Source organism: Conger conger, chromosome 5 (genome assembly GCF_963514075.1).
Source record: "Conger conger chromosome 5, fConCon1.1, whole genome shotgun sequence".
NCBI classification, from domain to species: Eukaryota; Metazoa; Chordata; class Actinopteri; order Anguilliformes; family Congridae; genus Conger; species Conger conger.
Window position 1 is genome coordinate 35,904,726 of NC_083764.1, and position 15,747 is coordinate 35,920,472.

Sequence of the window (15,747 nt, forward strand, 5' to 3'; positions counted from 1 at the left end):
ATTCAGTTATTCAATTCGGCAAGGTAACTTCTTGAGCTAATGCAAGCTACTTCATGAATAGACCTATGTAGCGTGAGAAAAGCACCTTGTAGCTCGGGGATTGTAATATATAAAACCAAATTCCATAAAATTACTTATTACATTTACTTATGCTCAATTTAGAGAAAAAAACATTTCGAACAGATCGTGTTCGTAAGACAATATTTGCAACGATACAAGAAATCAGTATACATTTGTTCAATTACAGAACATAAGGAGCAATTAAATTCCAGAAAATGTGTAATGATCATGTCCAGTACAGTGTGTATTAATCGGAGAGAAGTTTTTAATCACGCAACACATTGAAAAGCCTACTTCATTGTATGAAAGACAGAAATATGAAAACAAACTATATACACTGTTCTTTCAAATTGGTGACATTTGACTAGCTTTATTTACAATGATGTACATGATTTAAACCAGCAACATCCTCATTTGTAACCAAAGGTTTTTAGGTTGAAATACTGGCGCGGCACTCCTAATACACCCTTGAGTGAGGTATCTGAAACTCTCCACGCCTACTGCAGATAGAAGGTATGCAGCTGTGTTCATTGGTGGAAAGAAAAATGTATGTAATAAAAAATCACTCCACAGATATTCTAAGCAAATGAATACATGCTACTTTTTTCTTTTTGTTTGTCCAAGACATACATGTATCTACATCCTCATAACAATATACATAATACTAAATACATAATATAATTCCATAATTATACAAAACAGTGGGCCCAGTTAATAAGATAGAAGGTAGTGTAGATGCTTGATGGTCCATACTTTAAGCTGAGAACATTAGACTGTTCAGTCAAAGCAGTGCATCAAAAGACTCAAAAGAGTGACTGCAGTGCATTGTGGGGTTTTGTACTGCACATACACTCAGTGACTACTTTATTAGGTAGACCTGTTCACCAGCTCATTAATGTAAATATCATCCAATCATGTGGCAGCACCTCAATACATATAAGCATGCAGACATGGTATAGAGGTTCAGTTGTTGTTCAGACCAAACATCAGAATGGGGAAGAGTGACTTTGACTTTGGAATGATTGTTAATGCCAGATGGGGTGATTTGAGTACTGCTGATCTCTTTTCACACACAAGTCACTAGCGTTTACAAAGAATGTTGCGAAAAACAAAAAACAACCAGTGAGCAGTAGTCCTGAGGGCAAAAACACCTAATGGGAGAGATCAGACTGGTTGAAGCTGAAAATAACTCACATAACCACACATTACAACAGTGCCAATGTCAACACGAGGACCAAAGCGAGCTCAGTCATTGCAAAGGGCTTGATAGGACAAGGAAGACCTCTCCAGTTGATGACCAAAGAATTCTCACCTTAATGAAAAAGAAAAAAACACTCTTTGACAGATCAGAACGTGTGGATGTGTCTGTCCACAGAGGAGTTCAACAGAACACGTACAGAGATGCAAACCACAAGTTACCCGCAAAAACGTCCAGGTTTACAGCTAAGAAGTACCTAAAAGACCCGACGTTTCAGAAAAATGTTCTGGAAAAAGGTCTTGTGGAGAGATGAAATGAAGATACCAGAGTGATGGAAACAATGGAACAATCTCACTAGGCATGTTTAGGCTTCAGTCATACTGTCTTTTAGTGTAGGCTCTAAATGTACCTCTTTAGTCAATTCCATAGTTAAGGATGTCTGGCAGGGGTAAATCAGGAACATTGTGCGGAGGTTTGGACAGCTGAGCAGGCTGGGGCACCCAAGCACTGCTGTCCCCCAAGCCAGCAGGGCCAGACGTATGCTTAGCAGCCTAACCCTGAACAATGATCTGTGCTATCACACAGAGGGACTCATGACTGCATAGCCAGAGTTAGCCACTGCAGGGTTAGAACATCAGTTGAAATCGAGTTGGGGTTTTGGCACAGAGACTGCATCTTATTCTGCGACCTAATGGCCTGTAGCGTAGTGGTTAAGGTAAATGACTGGGAAACGCAAGGTTGGTGGTTCTAATCCTGGTGTAGCCTCTATAAGATCCGCACAGCCGTTGGGCCCTTGAGCAAGGCCCTTAACCCTGCATTGCTCCAGGAGGACTGTCCTGCTTAGTCTAATCAACTGTATGTCGCTCTGGATAAGAGCGACTGCCAAATGCCTGTAATGTAATGTAATGAGTTCATGGACTGCTGCAGCCCTGTTTCTCCCATAGTTAATGCCCACACCATGATGCAGCCTGGAGCTATAGATACATCACCCTGCCTCTCTGAACTGCACACTATACTTCCCATCAATTGGACTTCCTACATTTCCAGCTAGTTTATTACCTCAACTATAACCCACTGTGCTAATCAGTGTTAGAAATACACCTTCCAGCATCTCCAAAAGCCAAGTTATTTACACTTGCTTCTTGCGTATTCATAACAAGTGAAAATAAAAACAGAAAAACGAGCTCTATGTTGTTGTAGAGGCAGCTAAATTCTTTGACTCACCAAGCACCCAAAACAAGCAGGAGCTGAAGTTGGCAGCAGTATAAGCCTGATAGAGCAACACCAGGTGATATCTATGGGCCACAGCATTAATGTGTCCCAAACGTTGAAACATTGATGCCTTAAAATGGGGGGTGCGAGGCAATGGCGCTGTAATTTCTGTATGGTGTATATGCTTCAATAAAAGTTGAGAATGTACACCTAAATCTCATGTGAATTATTTGATTACAAATCTAAAAAATGTTTGTCCCAAATGTTATGGAGCTTACTGAAATTGTCAGTGTGTTTTAGAAGGATTTGCACTTGTTTTTGAATGTACTCAGCTATAACTATCAGCATCCTTTTCAGTTTTTCGCCATAATAGCTGACAACAGCCATATAAAGTTAGTCCTCCCAGTAATGTTATCAGCAATTCTAAGTGTCAGCTGCGTTTGGTTTCAAATGCATTGTACACCATGCATGGCCTATTTTCAGTTATTGGTGGTTTCAGAGGTTAGGGGAAAACATTCTTTAAAAGGGGTTAGGAAATACTCAAGTACACATTATGGATGCATATAGCGCTTTGGCTGCTTGGACTTAAACTTGTTTAATCTTGAGGGCAGTGTTCTTCCTCCGTGCAGGTGCTCTCTGCACCTGCCGTGCCCTGCTTCCGAAGCCCAGGGACTGCAGCGAATCTGCCAGGAACTTCTGCGTGGGAGAGACGCACAGCATCACCAGCAGCTTGGCATCCCCTCCTGGAGCACAGCATGGAGATAAGAAAAGGCAGTGAGGCAACGATGGTGCTCCTCCCTGCTGAAAAACAGCTCAAACCAGGTTGAAACAACTGGTGGTGGCTGGTTGACCAGTTCACACCAGCTCCCAGCTTGACATGGGTTGACCAGTTTTGAAACAGACAAGCTACCAGCACTAGCTGGTTGACCAGCTGAAACCCAGCTAGACCAGCTTCATGACCAGCCTGGCCATGCTTATTGATCAGTTCATACCTAGCTAGACCAGCTCATGATCAATTTTACATAGCTGGATTTTACAGCAAGGCTGTAACCTAGGGGTGGGAAACCTGGGTCCTGGAGGATCTGTTCCAGGGATCAGCTACTATGGTCCACAAGGGCCGAGAACTGCTGGTTTTCCACCCTCCCTTTACCTATGTGAAGACAGTCTGGCCAATCAGTAGCACTAAATTACCCAGGAACAAAAAAAGAAAAAAAAGATTTGGATTCAAGGGCCAGAGTTGATCCCTGCTATCTCATTCAGGAACTGGTTTCTGCCAATAATTAATACAGCTGTAATAATGCAGCTGGATCAACCAGTGTGTTTTAGCTGTCATTCATGAGGTTTTCAAAAGATGTGGCCAAAATGTCAGACAATGGGGGTCCCCAGAACCACTGCTCAATACCAGATATAGCCAGTTCTCCTCAATTAGGCTATTTAGTGATTTAGTCATTTTTATTTGTGTCACAAATCTGGTGTACATTTGATCATAAGGCACATTTTTGTCGATATATATCTTTGTTCCCTACTCCCTCACTTGGAGAATATTCATGGAAGGGATTTGTTTTGTCATTTAAATGAGCTTTACCAATGGAGTCCTGCAGCAGGTGCGTCAGCTTGCTGTTCCTGTACGGGACGTGAGGGCGCTGCTCGGCCAGTGCGCCCAAAACGTCCGAGAGCGCCGAGAGGCTGCGATTGATGCAGGACGTCTCCCACAGAGCCGCTCCTGTCACCCCCGACATCCCTGCAACACGAAACCCCACGTCAACACGCTGCAAAAAAAAACATGTTACATTCACTTACATTTTACACATTACACTCATTACATTACACTCTACATTAGGGCGACATTGGCTCAGGCGGTAAGAGCAGTCGTCTGGAAGTCGGAGGGACACCTAACCCTGACGAGCTGGTTGGTGCCTTGCAGGGCAGCCGATCGCTGTTGGTGTGTGAGTATGAGTATGAATGGGTGAATAAGAAGCATCAGTTGTAGAGCTATATAAATATATATATGCCAACCATTTGCTCTTTACCACTCAGTAATAGCAGGTCTACACATTATAGCAGGGATCTCAAACAAATTATTGGCTTAATGCAAGTCACCAATGGGTAAGGAGCCTACACAACTGGATTCCTGGATTGAGTTCAGTACTGAATAAAGGAAATCACAAAAACCTGTAGAAAATGTGGTGATCCAGCAGTTTGAGATCCCTGCCTTAGTCTTTTTCTGTGGATTGTAGCAATTGATCAGAAGACATACAGTACCACTGATTACTGGTTTCATGTACAGTGTAGTCCGTATGTATTTTAACAATCATACAATTTCTGTTCTTTTGGCTCTGTACTCCTGCACATTGGATTTGAAATGAAACAATGAATATGAGGTTAAATGCAGACAATCACCAATAATCTGAGGGTATTTACATCAATATTGAGCGATCTGTGTAGGAACGTCCCTTTTTATACATATTCCTCCATATTAGGGGACCAAGAGTAATTGGACAGTTGGCTTCTCAGCTGTTTCTGATTAGTCAGATCTCAGTCAAATATTCAGTCGCATCCTTAGTGCAGGTATGCTTTTGATTGCCGTTGGAGTGTGGTATTGGCATTGTCAACATGAGCACCAGAGTTGTGCCAATGGCAGTCATCAAGGAGGCCATTAGGAGGCTGATAAATAAGAAAAGAACTGTCAGAGTATCAGGGTGCGAGACAGAGGTGAGGAGACGTGAGCATAATGTGAAAACGGTAGGCTTTATTGACAAGGGGCCGACAGAGCGTAATCCAAAGAACAGGCAAAGTTTTGTCACGCCCCCCTGCTCCATTTTAACATTTCCCCCTTTTGCCTTCCAACAGGTTGATTGGTGGGTGTGGTCCCTCTACAAGTGGCAGCTGGAGCTAGTTTAATTCCAGGTTAAAGGAGCTCCAGTGCTTAGGGGGCAGTAATATCACACCTGTCGTAGGACAGACGGTTTTTGTTGTATTTTTGCACCCGCAACAATGGAGAGGAAAACTAAGGACCGGAGTTAAAGTACAGAGAGACATGTAGAAAAGAAAAAGAAACCAAGGAAAAAGGGGCACGGATGTGACACAGAGATATAGGCAAAACAATAGGCTTAACAAAATCAACTTTGGAGCATCAGAGAGCACTGGTGAGCTCAGATATTGCAAAGGGGCTGGTAGGTCAAGGAAGACCTCTACAGTCAATGACCAACAAATTCTCACCATAATGAAGAAAAACCCCAAAACACCAGTCCAACAGATCAGAAACATTCTTCAGGAGGCAGATGTGGATGTGTCAGTGACTACTCTCCACAGTGGACTTCACAAACAGATCTACAGAGGCTGCACTGCAAGATGCAAACCACTAGTTAGCTGCAAGGATGGCCAGGTTACAGTTTGCAAAGTAGTACCTTAAAGAGGTCTAGCAAAAGGTATTGTACACAAGTTTGGGACCAAGTTTAACTTGCATCAGAGTGAAAACAAAAGCAAAGCGTGGAGGCTAAAAGGAACTGCCCAAGAACCAAAGCACCCCCTCCATCTATGAAACATGGTGGTGGGGGTGATATAGTTTGGACATGTATGGCTGCCACAGGTGCTTGCTTTATTGATAATATACTTCTGATAGCAGTAGCAGAATGAATACTAAATTGTACCAAAGCTTCTAACCTGCTCAAGTTCAATCAAATGCCTCCAAACTCATTGGACGTTGCTTCATCCCACAGCAAGGCAATGATTCCAAACCTACACCAGTGCTCTCTTATTTTTTAATGATGTTCCAAACTATTGATATTGTTTGGCCAATGTCTCCAACTGGTCTTTTTTTATTTCACAGCCTCATAATGGCTTCCTTGACTTTCATTGGCACTCTGGTCGTCATGTTGACAAATGCCAAAAACAGACTCCAAAGGCAATCGAAGGCCTAGAATCAAGACTAAATACCGAAAGCGTTTCTCATAGTTAAAGTTAAAGTTAAAGGCAATAGCCTGCACTTTAACCTCATATTCATTGTTTCATTTCAAATCCAATGTGCTTGAGTACAGAGCCAAAAAAACAGAAATTGTAACACTGTCCAAATAATTACAGATTGCACTGTAAATACTTCCACGTAAATATCCCAGGAGACAGAAGTAAACCTATAACTTAAAGCTTTTTTTCCCCTTGCTTTAACTCGGCTTCAACACCAAACCCACCCACGCATTCGCTGCCGGCCAGGTCCACCAACTGCAGCTTTGTCTTGATGGGGGCCTGGGCGATGCTGGGTCTGGGGGAGGGGTATGGCGAGTGGCATGGCGAATGGCAGGGGGAGGAGGCGGGGCTTGTTGACTGCTCGTCCAACCCACGGCGGCTGGAGGCGGCCCTACGACAGCGGGGGCTCCACCACTCCCTTTGGTGCGATCGCTGGACGTCCTTCCGAGCGCTCTGCAGTCTTCGAGCTGGAAGCCACAGGAAATGGCAGAGTAAAATAAAGTCAGCGAATTAGTAATCGTAAATTAAATTGACCACTGGCCCATTTCTGGTTCTTAACTCGTAATATTTGTAGGCTTTTTTGGGGTGGTTTTATTGTCCCAGAATGCAGGAAAGGGTGCAAAAGCTTAAACCTATATAGCCCACATTTTAGCGCACAAAAAACAGACCACTTTCACTGAACCTAACACTTCTGGTTAGAAGAAATGTGTTGAAATTCTATCACAACCTCCATGTCACAGAGAGTTGAGATTTGATTGAATGATAACTGAGTAAAGCAGACCAGGCTGTGCAGCTGTTTGAAGTAAGCCACGCTGGTGTGATGCAGTCCCATGTAATGGCTAAAGGAAGGAGGCCAGCCTCACCCAGCACCAGGGCGTTGGGGCTCTTGGAGGTGACCGTGATGGTGACGATGAGGTGGGAGCGGGAGGAGTCTCTGTGGACCAGCGTGGGGCTGCGGGCTCTCAGCCTGAGCACGGTGCTGAGCACCTGCATCACATCCGCTGGGCTGCACACCAACCTAACACATACAGCAGTCACATACACCTTCCAAGACCAGCCAGGTTTACTTAGTTTCGGTTAGGCAGATAGGTTACTCGTTGGACTGCAGATTTCAGTTCTCACTCCTTATTCCACACTCCATTTCCCTATCCTTTACCGTTACAGTCTAGAAGGGCCAGACTGGTCGAAGCTGACAGGAAGGTGACAGTAATGCAAATAGCCACACATTACAACAGTGGTATGCAGAAAAGCATCTCTGAACACACAACGAGTCAGTGGATAGGCTACAGCAGCGGAAGACCAATAAGTCTAAAAAATAAGTCTAATGAACACCTAATAAAGTGCTCACAGCATCACACGCGCACACACACACACTCACATGCAGTCAGATCCATACCAACTTAACCAGACTAGAGCGTGGGAGCAGGCTGGGTGTGGAACTCACTCATAGGAGAGAGCAGGCACCTCGCTGGTGCCCGTGCTGGTGGTGATCACATCCCTCTTCACCCCTGCGGCCCCGCCCTCGCCGTCTCTGGACAGGAGATCGAACACCTCGTTGTTGTATACCTCCACCACCGACACCTCCACTGTGTGGCTCTCAGCTGGCTTCTCTGAGATCAACCTGCCGGACACAGGGTAAGGCGCCAAGTGAGCGTGTCCATCTGTATGCTGCTCTGCTGAAAAAAACTGCTCAAGCTAGGTTTTGAAACAGCTGGTAGCTGGTTGACCAGCTACCAACTCAAACAAGCAACCAGCACTAGGTAGTTGACCAGTTCATACGTAGCTAGACTAGCTTTATGACTAGCTTGGCCATGCTGCTTGACCAGCTAGTCCAGCTAATGACAATCTCAATTTTCAAGCTGGCATAGCTAGATTTTACAGCAGGGTGTTATTGCGGGATCAGCCAAGAGGATGTAATGCCTTCATACAGTCAGCAGATGTGAAAAGTGTGTGGTGTGGTGTGTGTGCATGTTGGAGCATCACAAAAGTGTGTGTTTTGGATTCAAATACTTTACTGAGCTCAACTGATCTTGCCTGGTGCAAGTGAGCTAACGAAGAGGACTAGAAAGTAGGGTTTGCACATTTTGAGAGTATTTTATAGGTTCCAATACACCAGACTAGCTCAGTAAAGTGTAGGTAAGTATTTGAATCCAAAACAATGACGTATTCGACCCAGGTCTGGTGTGGTGTAAAAGCTGAGAGGTTGGAGATGGTGCGGTCCTGTGCATCAGTTGAGAGAAGTCCATGCAGGCTGGAGTATGTGCTGGTCCCCTGCGGCCTGTGTTATTCCTTGAGAAAGGCGTTTAACTTGTGGTCTGCAGTGTACCTGAAGAGCTCTGTAGCTGACTTGGGGATGATACCCTGTAGTGGGGCTCCATCGAGTCCCGCAAAGTCCTCAGCCTGAGAACCAATCATCGTGTGCGTCTTCCCACTGCCCGTCTGACCGTACGCCATAATACACACGTTGTACCTGCGCAAACAACACACTGCACACTGTCACAAGAACAGCCCATTCAGCCCAGCAATGCTTGCCTTTCCCTGCCACTAAAGCAGGGGTGTCAAACTAAATTCCCAAGGGGCCGCAGTGTCTGTAGGTTTTTGTGGTTTCCTTTCAATCATGTGCCAATTAAGGCCTAGAGAACAAGGTGTGTAGATTATTTAGCAAATCAAAGACTGGAATGGACCACAGGTGCCGAGAACATCCAGAAAACCACCGTCCACTGTGCCCCTCCAGGACTGGAGTTTGACACATGTGCACTAAAGGGTGCCTAAAAGCTGTATAGTATCTAGCACTGTGTCAAGCCTGGTCTTGGAAACCCCAAGAGTTTTCCAAATATGGCTGTCTGCATGTTTAATGCTACATGTATAGCATTAGCAAGCTGAGAGCGGATCGGCTGCTTTTCTTGACATACCCATCCAGCAGTGAGGTCAGCAGCGGCTTCACTTCCTCAAACACAGCTTCTTGGGAGTCCTCTGGGCCATGTACCCTGCCAATCAAATCCCCATTGTGACACAACAGTTCCTCCCACTTTACAATGCAGCTCATGCATGATCCAAAGAGCTGCAATCCTAAGTGTGTATATTTCTGTATTCTGTTCCCAGGGATCAATATAAAAACATTGTACCTCTCAAACTCGAACATTTTGTTCATTGCAGAGCTCCCAGATTTGGAATTCACAAGAACAGAGTCCTGAAATAGTCCAAAACCAAAAGTTGAATTCATCCCACTGCTACTATATTCAATATTAAAGAAGCAATAAGAAGAACAGTTTCTTTAATAAGCACCGAGCAATAGCAGTAGATTGCTTCATATACTGTACAGCAAATAAAATACAGTTGTAAATAGGTTTTTTTAAGAAACACACAAGGTTTAACACATTAACTACAATAGGCAACATGAAGAAAAGTATTAAATCAAACTTTTGCAATGCGTACTTACATCGTTGACTGCCTGTACCACCTCCTCTGATAATGTGAAACTAGAGAGAACAACAGTAGTCAGTACCAATCTAACCATTCAAGAAATACAGAAAAAGGACAACTCAAATTGGAAATGAGAAAATAAAGAACACTCAATGTAGATCACTTATATGAATAATCACATGTATGTTAGATCTACAGTGAGTACAGTAACCAGATATCTGCTGTAGTTACCTAGTCCCTGAGACTGACTGTCCTGGTGCACCGTCAAAGGGTAGAACTGGACGCACCCGACAGTGAACTCTGATGTTCCCTCTCAGCTCCTGGAGCAGAGAGGAAGGAAGAACGCTCACAGACCAAAGAAAGCTCACAGAATGATCACAGACCAAAGAAAGCTCATAGACCAAAGAAAGCTCACAGAATGCTCACAGACCAAAGAAAGCACACAGAATGCTCCCAGACCAAAGAAAGCTCAGAGAACGCTCACAGACCAAAGAAAGCTCACAGAACGATCACAGACCAAAGAAAACTCACAGGCCAAAGAAAGCTCACAGAATGCTCACAGACCAAAGAAAGCTCACAGAACGATCACAGACCAAAGAAAGCTCACAGGCTAAAGAAAGCTCACAGAACGCTCACAGACCACAGAAAGCTCACAGAATGCTCACAAACCAAAGAAAGCTCACAGGCCAAAGAAAGCTCACAGAATGCTCACAGACCAAAGAAAGCTCACAGAATGCTCCCAGACCAAAGAAAGCACACAGAATGCTCCCAGACCAAAGAAAGCTCATAGACCAAAGAAAGCTCACAGAATGCTCACAGACCAAAGAAAGCTCACAGAATGCTCCCAGACCAAAGAAAGCACACAGAATGCTCACAGACCAAAGAAAGCTCACAGAATGCTCCCAGACCAAAGAAAGCACACAGAATGCTCCCAGACCAAAGAAAGCTCAGAGAACGCTCACAGACCAAAGAAAACTCACAGGCCAAAGAAAGCTCACAGAATGCTCACAGACCAAAGAAAGCTCACAGAACGATCACAGACCAAAGAAAACTCACAGGCTAAAGAAAGCTCACAGAACGCTCACAGACCAAAGAAAGCTCACAGAATGCTCACAAACCAAAGAAAGCTCACAGGCCAAAGAAAGCTCACAGAATGCTCACAGACCAAAGAAAGCTCACAGAATGCTCACAGACAAAAGAAAACTCACAGACCAAAGAAAGCTCACAGAATGCTCACAGACCAAATAAAGCTGAGAAACCAATATTAACTCTTGGAACCAATCATATAGGATTGATATATCAGCCAGTAGTATTGGGAAATAAATTGAAAGAAACCTTCAGAGGCCTGTTTCACAAAGCAGGATTAATGAGTCACCCAGCCAGCAGCTACCACAGGCTTCTCAGCACCAGTACGTCTTTGAGTGAAATCAGAGAAAGAGGCACTCACAACCAGAGCGTTATGAAGCAGCTTCCTCCTCAGCCTCTCAGCCTTGCACCTCTCCTTCTCCTCCTGTAGGGAGCGCTGCAGAGCATCCACCTGAGCCTGCAAGGCTGAAATAAAAAACCATGCTTGTCAGCACGCCACTTTGCTGCAGACAAAAAAAGCAGTAGATGCCTAGAAAAGACAGCCTGGCCATATATTCCAAGATTGTACCAAGTACCTGAGATATTTAATACCAGTATTAATTCAATAGCTTCTTGAACTTTAATAAAAATGAGGCCATACTGTTAGATGACCTTTGGATTGTTCATACACTCACTTTACTAATATGTATTCTAAGATGTAAATGAAAAACTGGCCAATCTGAGGAAATTCAGTGATGGCTTTCATCCATTCAAACAACATGACCATTGGCAATTCCTATAAGAGCACTGGATCTCACTAGATCATTCAAACAACTAGCTGTGTCAGTCAAGAAATCTCCATCCCATCAAAAAATCCCATCAATGTCAGATACTTCAAATCGCTGTCATTAGTGGCAGGAGCAGTCATGTTAGGATGTCCGTGCGAGTGGTCAGGTCGTCACCATGGTGTTCAGGTGACACAAAGGATACGTGACCTGGCTGCACTCGCTGACGTCAGAGGGGATTATCACTGCAACCGGCTAGTATCTGCCTGTGATACGGGTACTCCAGAAGGTATGGACATTGGGACCCTACTGAGTGTAACCCTGGTGTAAAACCCAGCTATGACCAGTTTGAAATTACTAGCTGCCAGAGGTTTCAAAACATAGCTTGAGCTTGTCAAACCATGGAGCTGGTCTGAACCGGTCAAGCAGCTACCAACTGTTTAAAAACCTAGCTTGAGCTGTTTTTTTACAGCAGGGAGTGTTAACTAAATAGTGATCCAATAAATTAAGCAAGCAAATGGTAAACATGTTGTCCCCCATTAGGAATTTCAGCATAGCATATAGCATATAGCATAGCTTATCTAATCTTATTTGAAGTTAAACATAAATAATCGTCCCAGGCTCTGTCCCAGGCTCTGTCCCTGATGCTGTCCTGCGCTCCGTCCAGTGCCCCGTCTCCAGATCCATCCCAGGCTCCTGCCCCGGCTCCCCAGCGCTGTCTAAAGCCTGGGCTCAGGCCCTGTCCCCAGCGCTGTCTAAAGCCTGGGCTCAGGCCCTGTCCCCAGAGCCACTCCAGACCCTCCTGAACTACCAGAGCCACTCCAGACCCTCCTGAACTACCCCAGCCACTCCAGGCTCTCCTACCCGAGGCCCCCCAAGCCACTCCTGTTGCCCTGTCACCCCTGTGTTCCGTGTTTCCCCAGACTCACCCTCCCTGCTCCTCCTCCCCTTAGGTGTCCCTCTTAGCGACCATCCAGTGCCGGTCGTTGAGAGGGGGCTTCTGTCACGTTCCGTGCCCTTTTTTCCTTGTTTCCGCATATTCTATGTGCTTTCTGTGCTTTTGCTCCGGTCCGCTCCGGTTTTCCCTTTCTCCACATTACATGTCTCCGCCTTCCACACCATATTTGTATTATAGATCACTGCAAAATGTAGTCATTTCCTTTCGCACAGAAGTGCAAAGCCATGTGTCACCAGTTGAGAAGGCTAGTCTGGAGCCCCGAAAAACACATTTTACATATTTTTTTCTTCAGTCTATGTATCGTACATGGAAAAATAGATTTGTGGTGTGTGGGAGAAGGTTTTTGTTTTAGCCCAACAATAAGACACTTGATTTAACTAAGGAACTAATCACTAATCACTTCAATCAAGTAGAATCAGGTCTGCCTTTCAGAAAACATTAGAGACCCATGCTTTACATTCACCAATTACAATTAAAAACAAAAAGAAAATCAACAGTGCTGTAGCCATAAAAAGCAACAAGTTCATCTTTGCAGGGCTTCAACCGGATACAAAGTTTCGCAAATGTTTTTCTGTGTAGAATAAGTCTGAAGTAGCACATATCAATATATTCAAGGGGGGAGGTGTTGTGGCACTCACCCTGTACTTCACCTGTGTCTCCCTGAGGGCCACAGCTGGCAGAGCCGACTCGCTCCTGGAGCTCCCTGCTCTGCTCCTCCAGCTCTGTGGCGCAGCTCACGTACACAGCAAACACATCACGCAGATCCTGCTTCAGCACCTGCACAGCAACACAGCAGTGTAGGGAACTCTGCCCTGGGGCGTCTTGTGGCATAGCCTACAGCACTATCCGCATGCTAATTGTGAGCTGCATTGTGAGGTTCGAATCCGGCCACACGACCACTGTCGCATGTCCTCCAATCCTTCCTGTCTCTCTACCTTAGAGTATATAACATATAGAGACAGAGACGCATATAGAAACCTATGGGGGACAATTCCAGCACAGGACACCAGGAAGTGTAATAGCTTCACTCACTGCTCATGCTCATTTGTGCACTTGGTCACACGCCTGGTCACATGCACAACAGAGAAAACACAGGGTAATTAAGTGCCTCGGCAGGTGAACCAATTAAAATTAGGGCAGTTGCTAAACAAGGGAAACAACAAGATATTTTATGTCAGAGCATTTTATGTGAAGAAAAAAACATCTATATCTGTGTCTGTGTTCCAGGAAAAACAAAATCTGACCTCGGAAGAAATAATGGAAACAAATTATAAAAAATATGTAGCATAGGTGGAACATCAACATATTAGCGGAAATCATCAAATATGATTAGAGTCCAATGGGAGCTTTTTGAGTAAAATACAGGTATCACTAGGGGGGCGAGTTTATGTCAATTGGTGAAACTAATAGCTCAAAAGCTGGCCCCTTGGTCCCTACACTATTTTGCTTAATAAAGCTGAAAAAAATATATATATATAAAAAAAAGAAACAAATTGTCCTGGTGCATCCAGCGTTCCATTTATTACGCAAGAAATGGGCAGATAGGTCAAAACTGTACCACAGATTTGTACCTGCTGTATTACTTGAAAACAGTCCACAGTTTGTGTATGACCAGTGACGTATCGTGAGCTTAAAATTGGTGGGGCACAGAACTTTCATTCTTTCATTTTCATTGATTACAAAGTGTGTCAATGATCTGAATAATCAATTAGAAATTAACACATCGCGTTAAATGATGAATACAATTTAGAAAAATATGTTTTAATCTGTAAGCAGTGGTGGAGGCTTCCCCTGATTTTTTTTTAGATCAATGATTCGTTAAAAGGAGAGTTTTGTGCCCCACAATCTTTGAGCTTGTGAGATGCCACTGTGTATGACACCAATGTAATTGCTCTGTCTCCTACCTGTAATTCAGAGAGAAGCTTAGCTAGAGCAGTTTGTGTGTTTTTCTGCATGTGTTTGTGGTGCTGGTGATATTTCTTGGCTTGAAGAACATCTTCATTATCCCTGCGAAGTTTGCCCAGACACTATGAAGGTGAAGAGATATATAAATGCTACATAAGTATTCAACAACACTCCACAATCTACTGAACAGTGTATTCACAATCTAATAACTTATCTAGTCTAAAAATATTTGTTAGCAAATTCAAAAAAAGTTTTTTTTTTGTGTATTCTGTAAAATGTACTCTCATCCCGAATTACATCTGACCTAATTCAGAAAGTAGTTAAGCTAAATGAGGTCTGTCCAGGTCTGTCCAGGTCCCTTTAAATAAGTAGCCTACATTATCTTCCCAGACAGTGCGGCCATCTGTCGAACCAAATTCTTCATCGTTATCACGCTGCACTGAGCTCTTGATGATCATTTATACCAGCCTATTTAAATGCAGGTTGCTTTAGGTAAAATGAAGCGCCTCACCTCCGCCAACCTGAGGTGGAGGAGAGCATTTTCAGTCTCCAGCTCCAGAATGCGTTCCTCTTTACTCTGAAATAAGACAAATAAAACTGAACTCAATAATATTCGGGGCAGGGCAAAACTGACCAGGCAAGTGGCCGAAATTCATACAACGCACAATTACCTACAATGTCCTTTTTCATTCTATACGCAAGCAAACCTACGTCTACAGCAAGACGCATTTGCTCCCCCGACAAGGAATCTGTAAGTTAGCCTAATTAACCAGCTAGCTAACCAACAGCTTTCTTAGCCTAAGTTGACAATATTATCTCGCTACAGCAATAACGTTAGCTTGTTGATAACTTACCCGAAGTTTGTGTTCAAGTAAATGCACTTGGTGAGCAAATATTTGGTCACGGTTTACAAATAATGGCATTTTTAGAATTGTAAGACGCAGTAAACAAACTTCGACCAACTAAAACCAAATGGCCCGTTATCCCTTTCTCGCGCTGCTTACTAATCCTCTTTCACGTGGTGGATTCTGTCAAAGTGAGCGTCGTACATACTGTAGCAACTGTCGCTAAGGAGGGCGGGACTTGTTTTGTTAAGGGCGATATTATTGGTTTCGTGGTGGAGAGCACGCTCCGTTGACGCTATGGTTAGGGCTATCAATTCACTTCATGAATTCAAG

The 15,747-nt window shown here is 44.1% G+C and overlaps 1 protein-coding gene across 1 annotated transcript; it reads right to left on the reverse strand.

Annotated features, from left to right (window-relative positions):
* Positions 1-3,055: 3,055 nt before the first annotated feature.
* Positions 3,056-15,492, reverse strand: kif25 (kinesin family member 25). The gene is made up of 15 exons (XM_061242658.1): positions 15,424-15,492; positions 15,081-15,146; positions 14,569-14,691; positions 13,303-13,441; positions 11,304-11,407; positions 10,088-10,176; positions 9,873-9,912; positions 9,559-9,623; positions 9,346-9,420; positions 8,760-8,903; positions 7,878-8,054; positions 7,297-7,451; positions 6,658-6,900; positions 4,056-4,211; positions 3,056-3,213 (listed from the first exon to the last, which is right to left on the reverse strand). The coding sequence occupies exons 1-15, from the start codon at positions 15,490-15,492 to the stop codon at positions 3,056-3,058; spliced, it is 1,803 nt and encodes a 600-aa protein (XP_061098642.1).
* Between the last annotated feature and the right edge of the window lie 255 nt (positions 15,493-15,747).

Coding starts and splice junctions, on each gene's coding strand:
- kif25 (XM_061242658.1), bottom strand. CDS start 15,492: ATGCCATTATTTGTAAACCGTGACCAAATATTTGCTCACCAAGTGCAT. Junction 9,624..9,872: donor TGGTACAGGCAGTCAACGAT/GTAAGTACGCAT, acceptor GGACTATTTCAG/GACTCTGTTCTTGTGAATTC. Junction 8,904..9,345: donor CTGACCTCACTGCTGGATGG/GTATGTCAAGAA, acceptor TTGTTTGCGCAG/GTACAACGTGTGTATTATGG.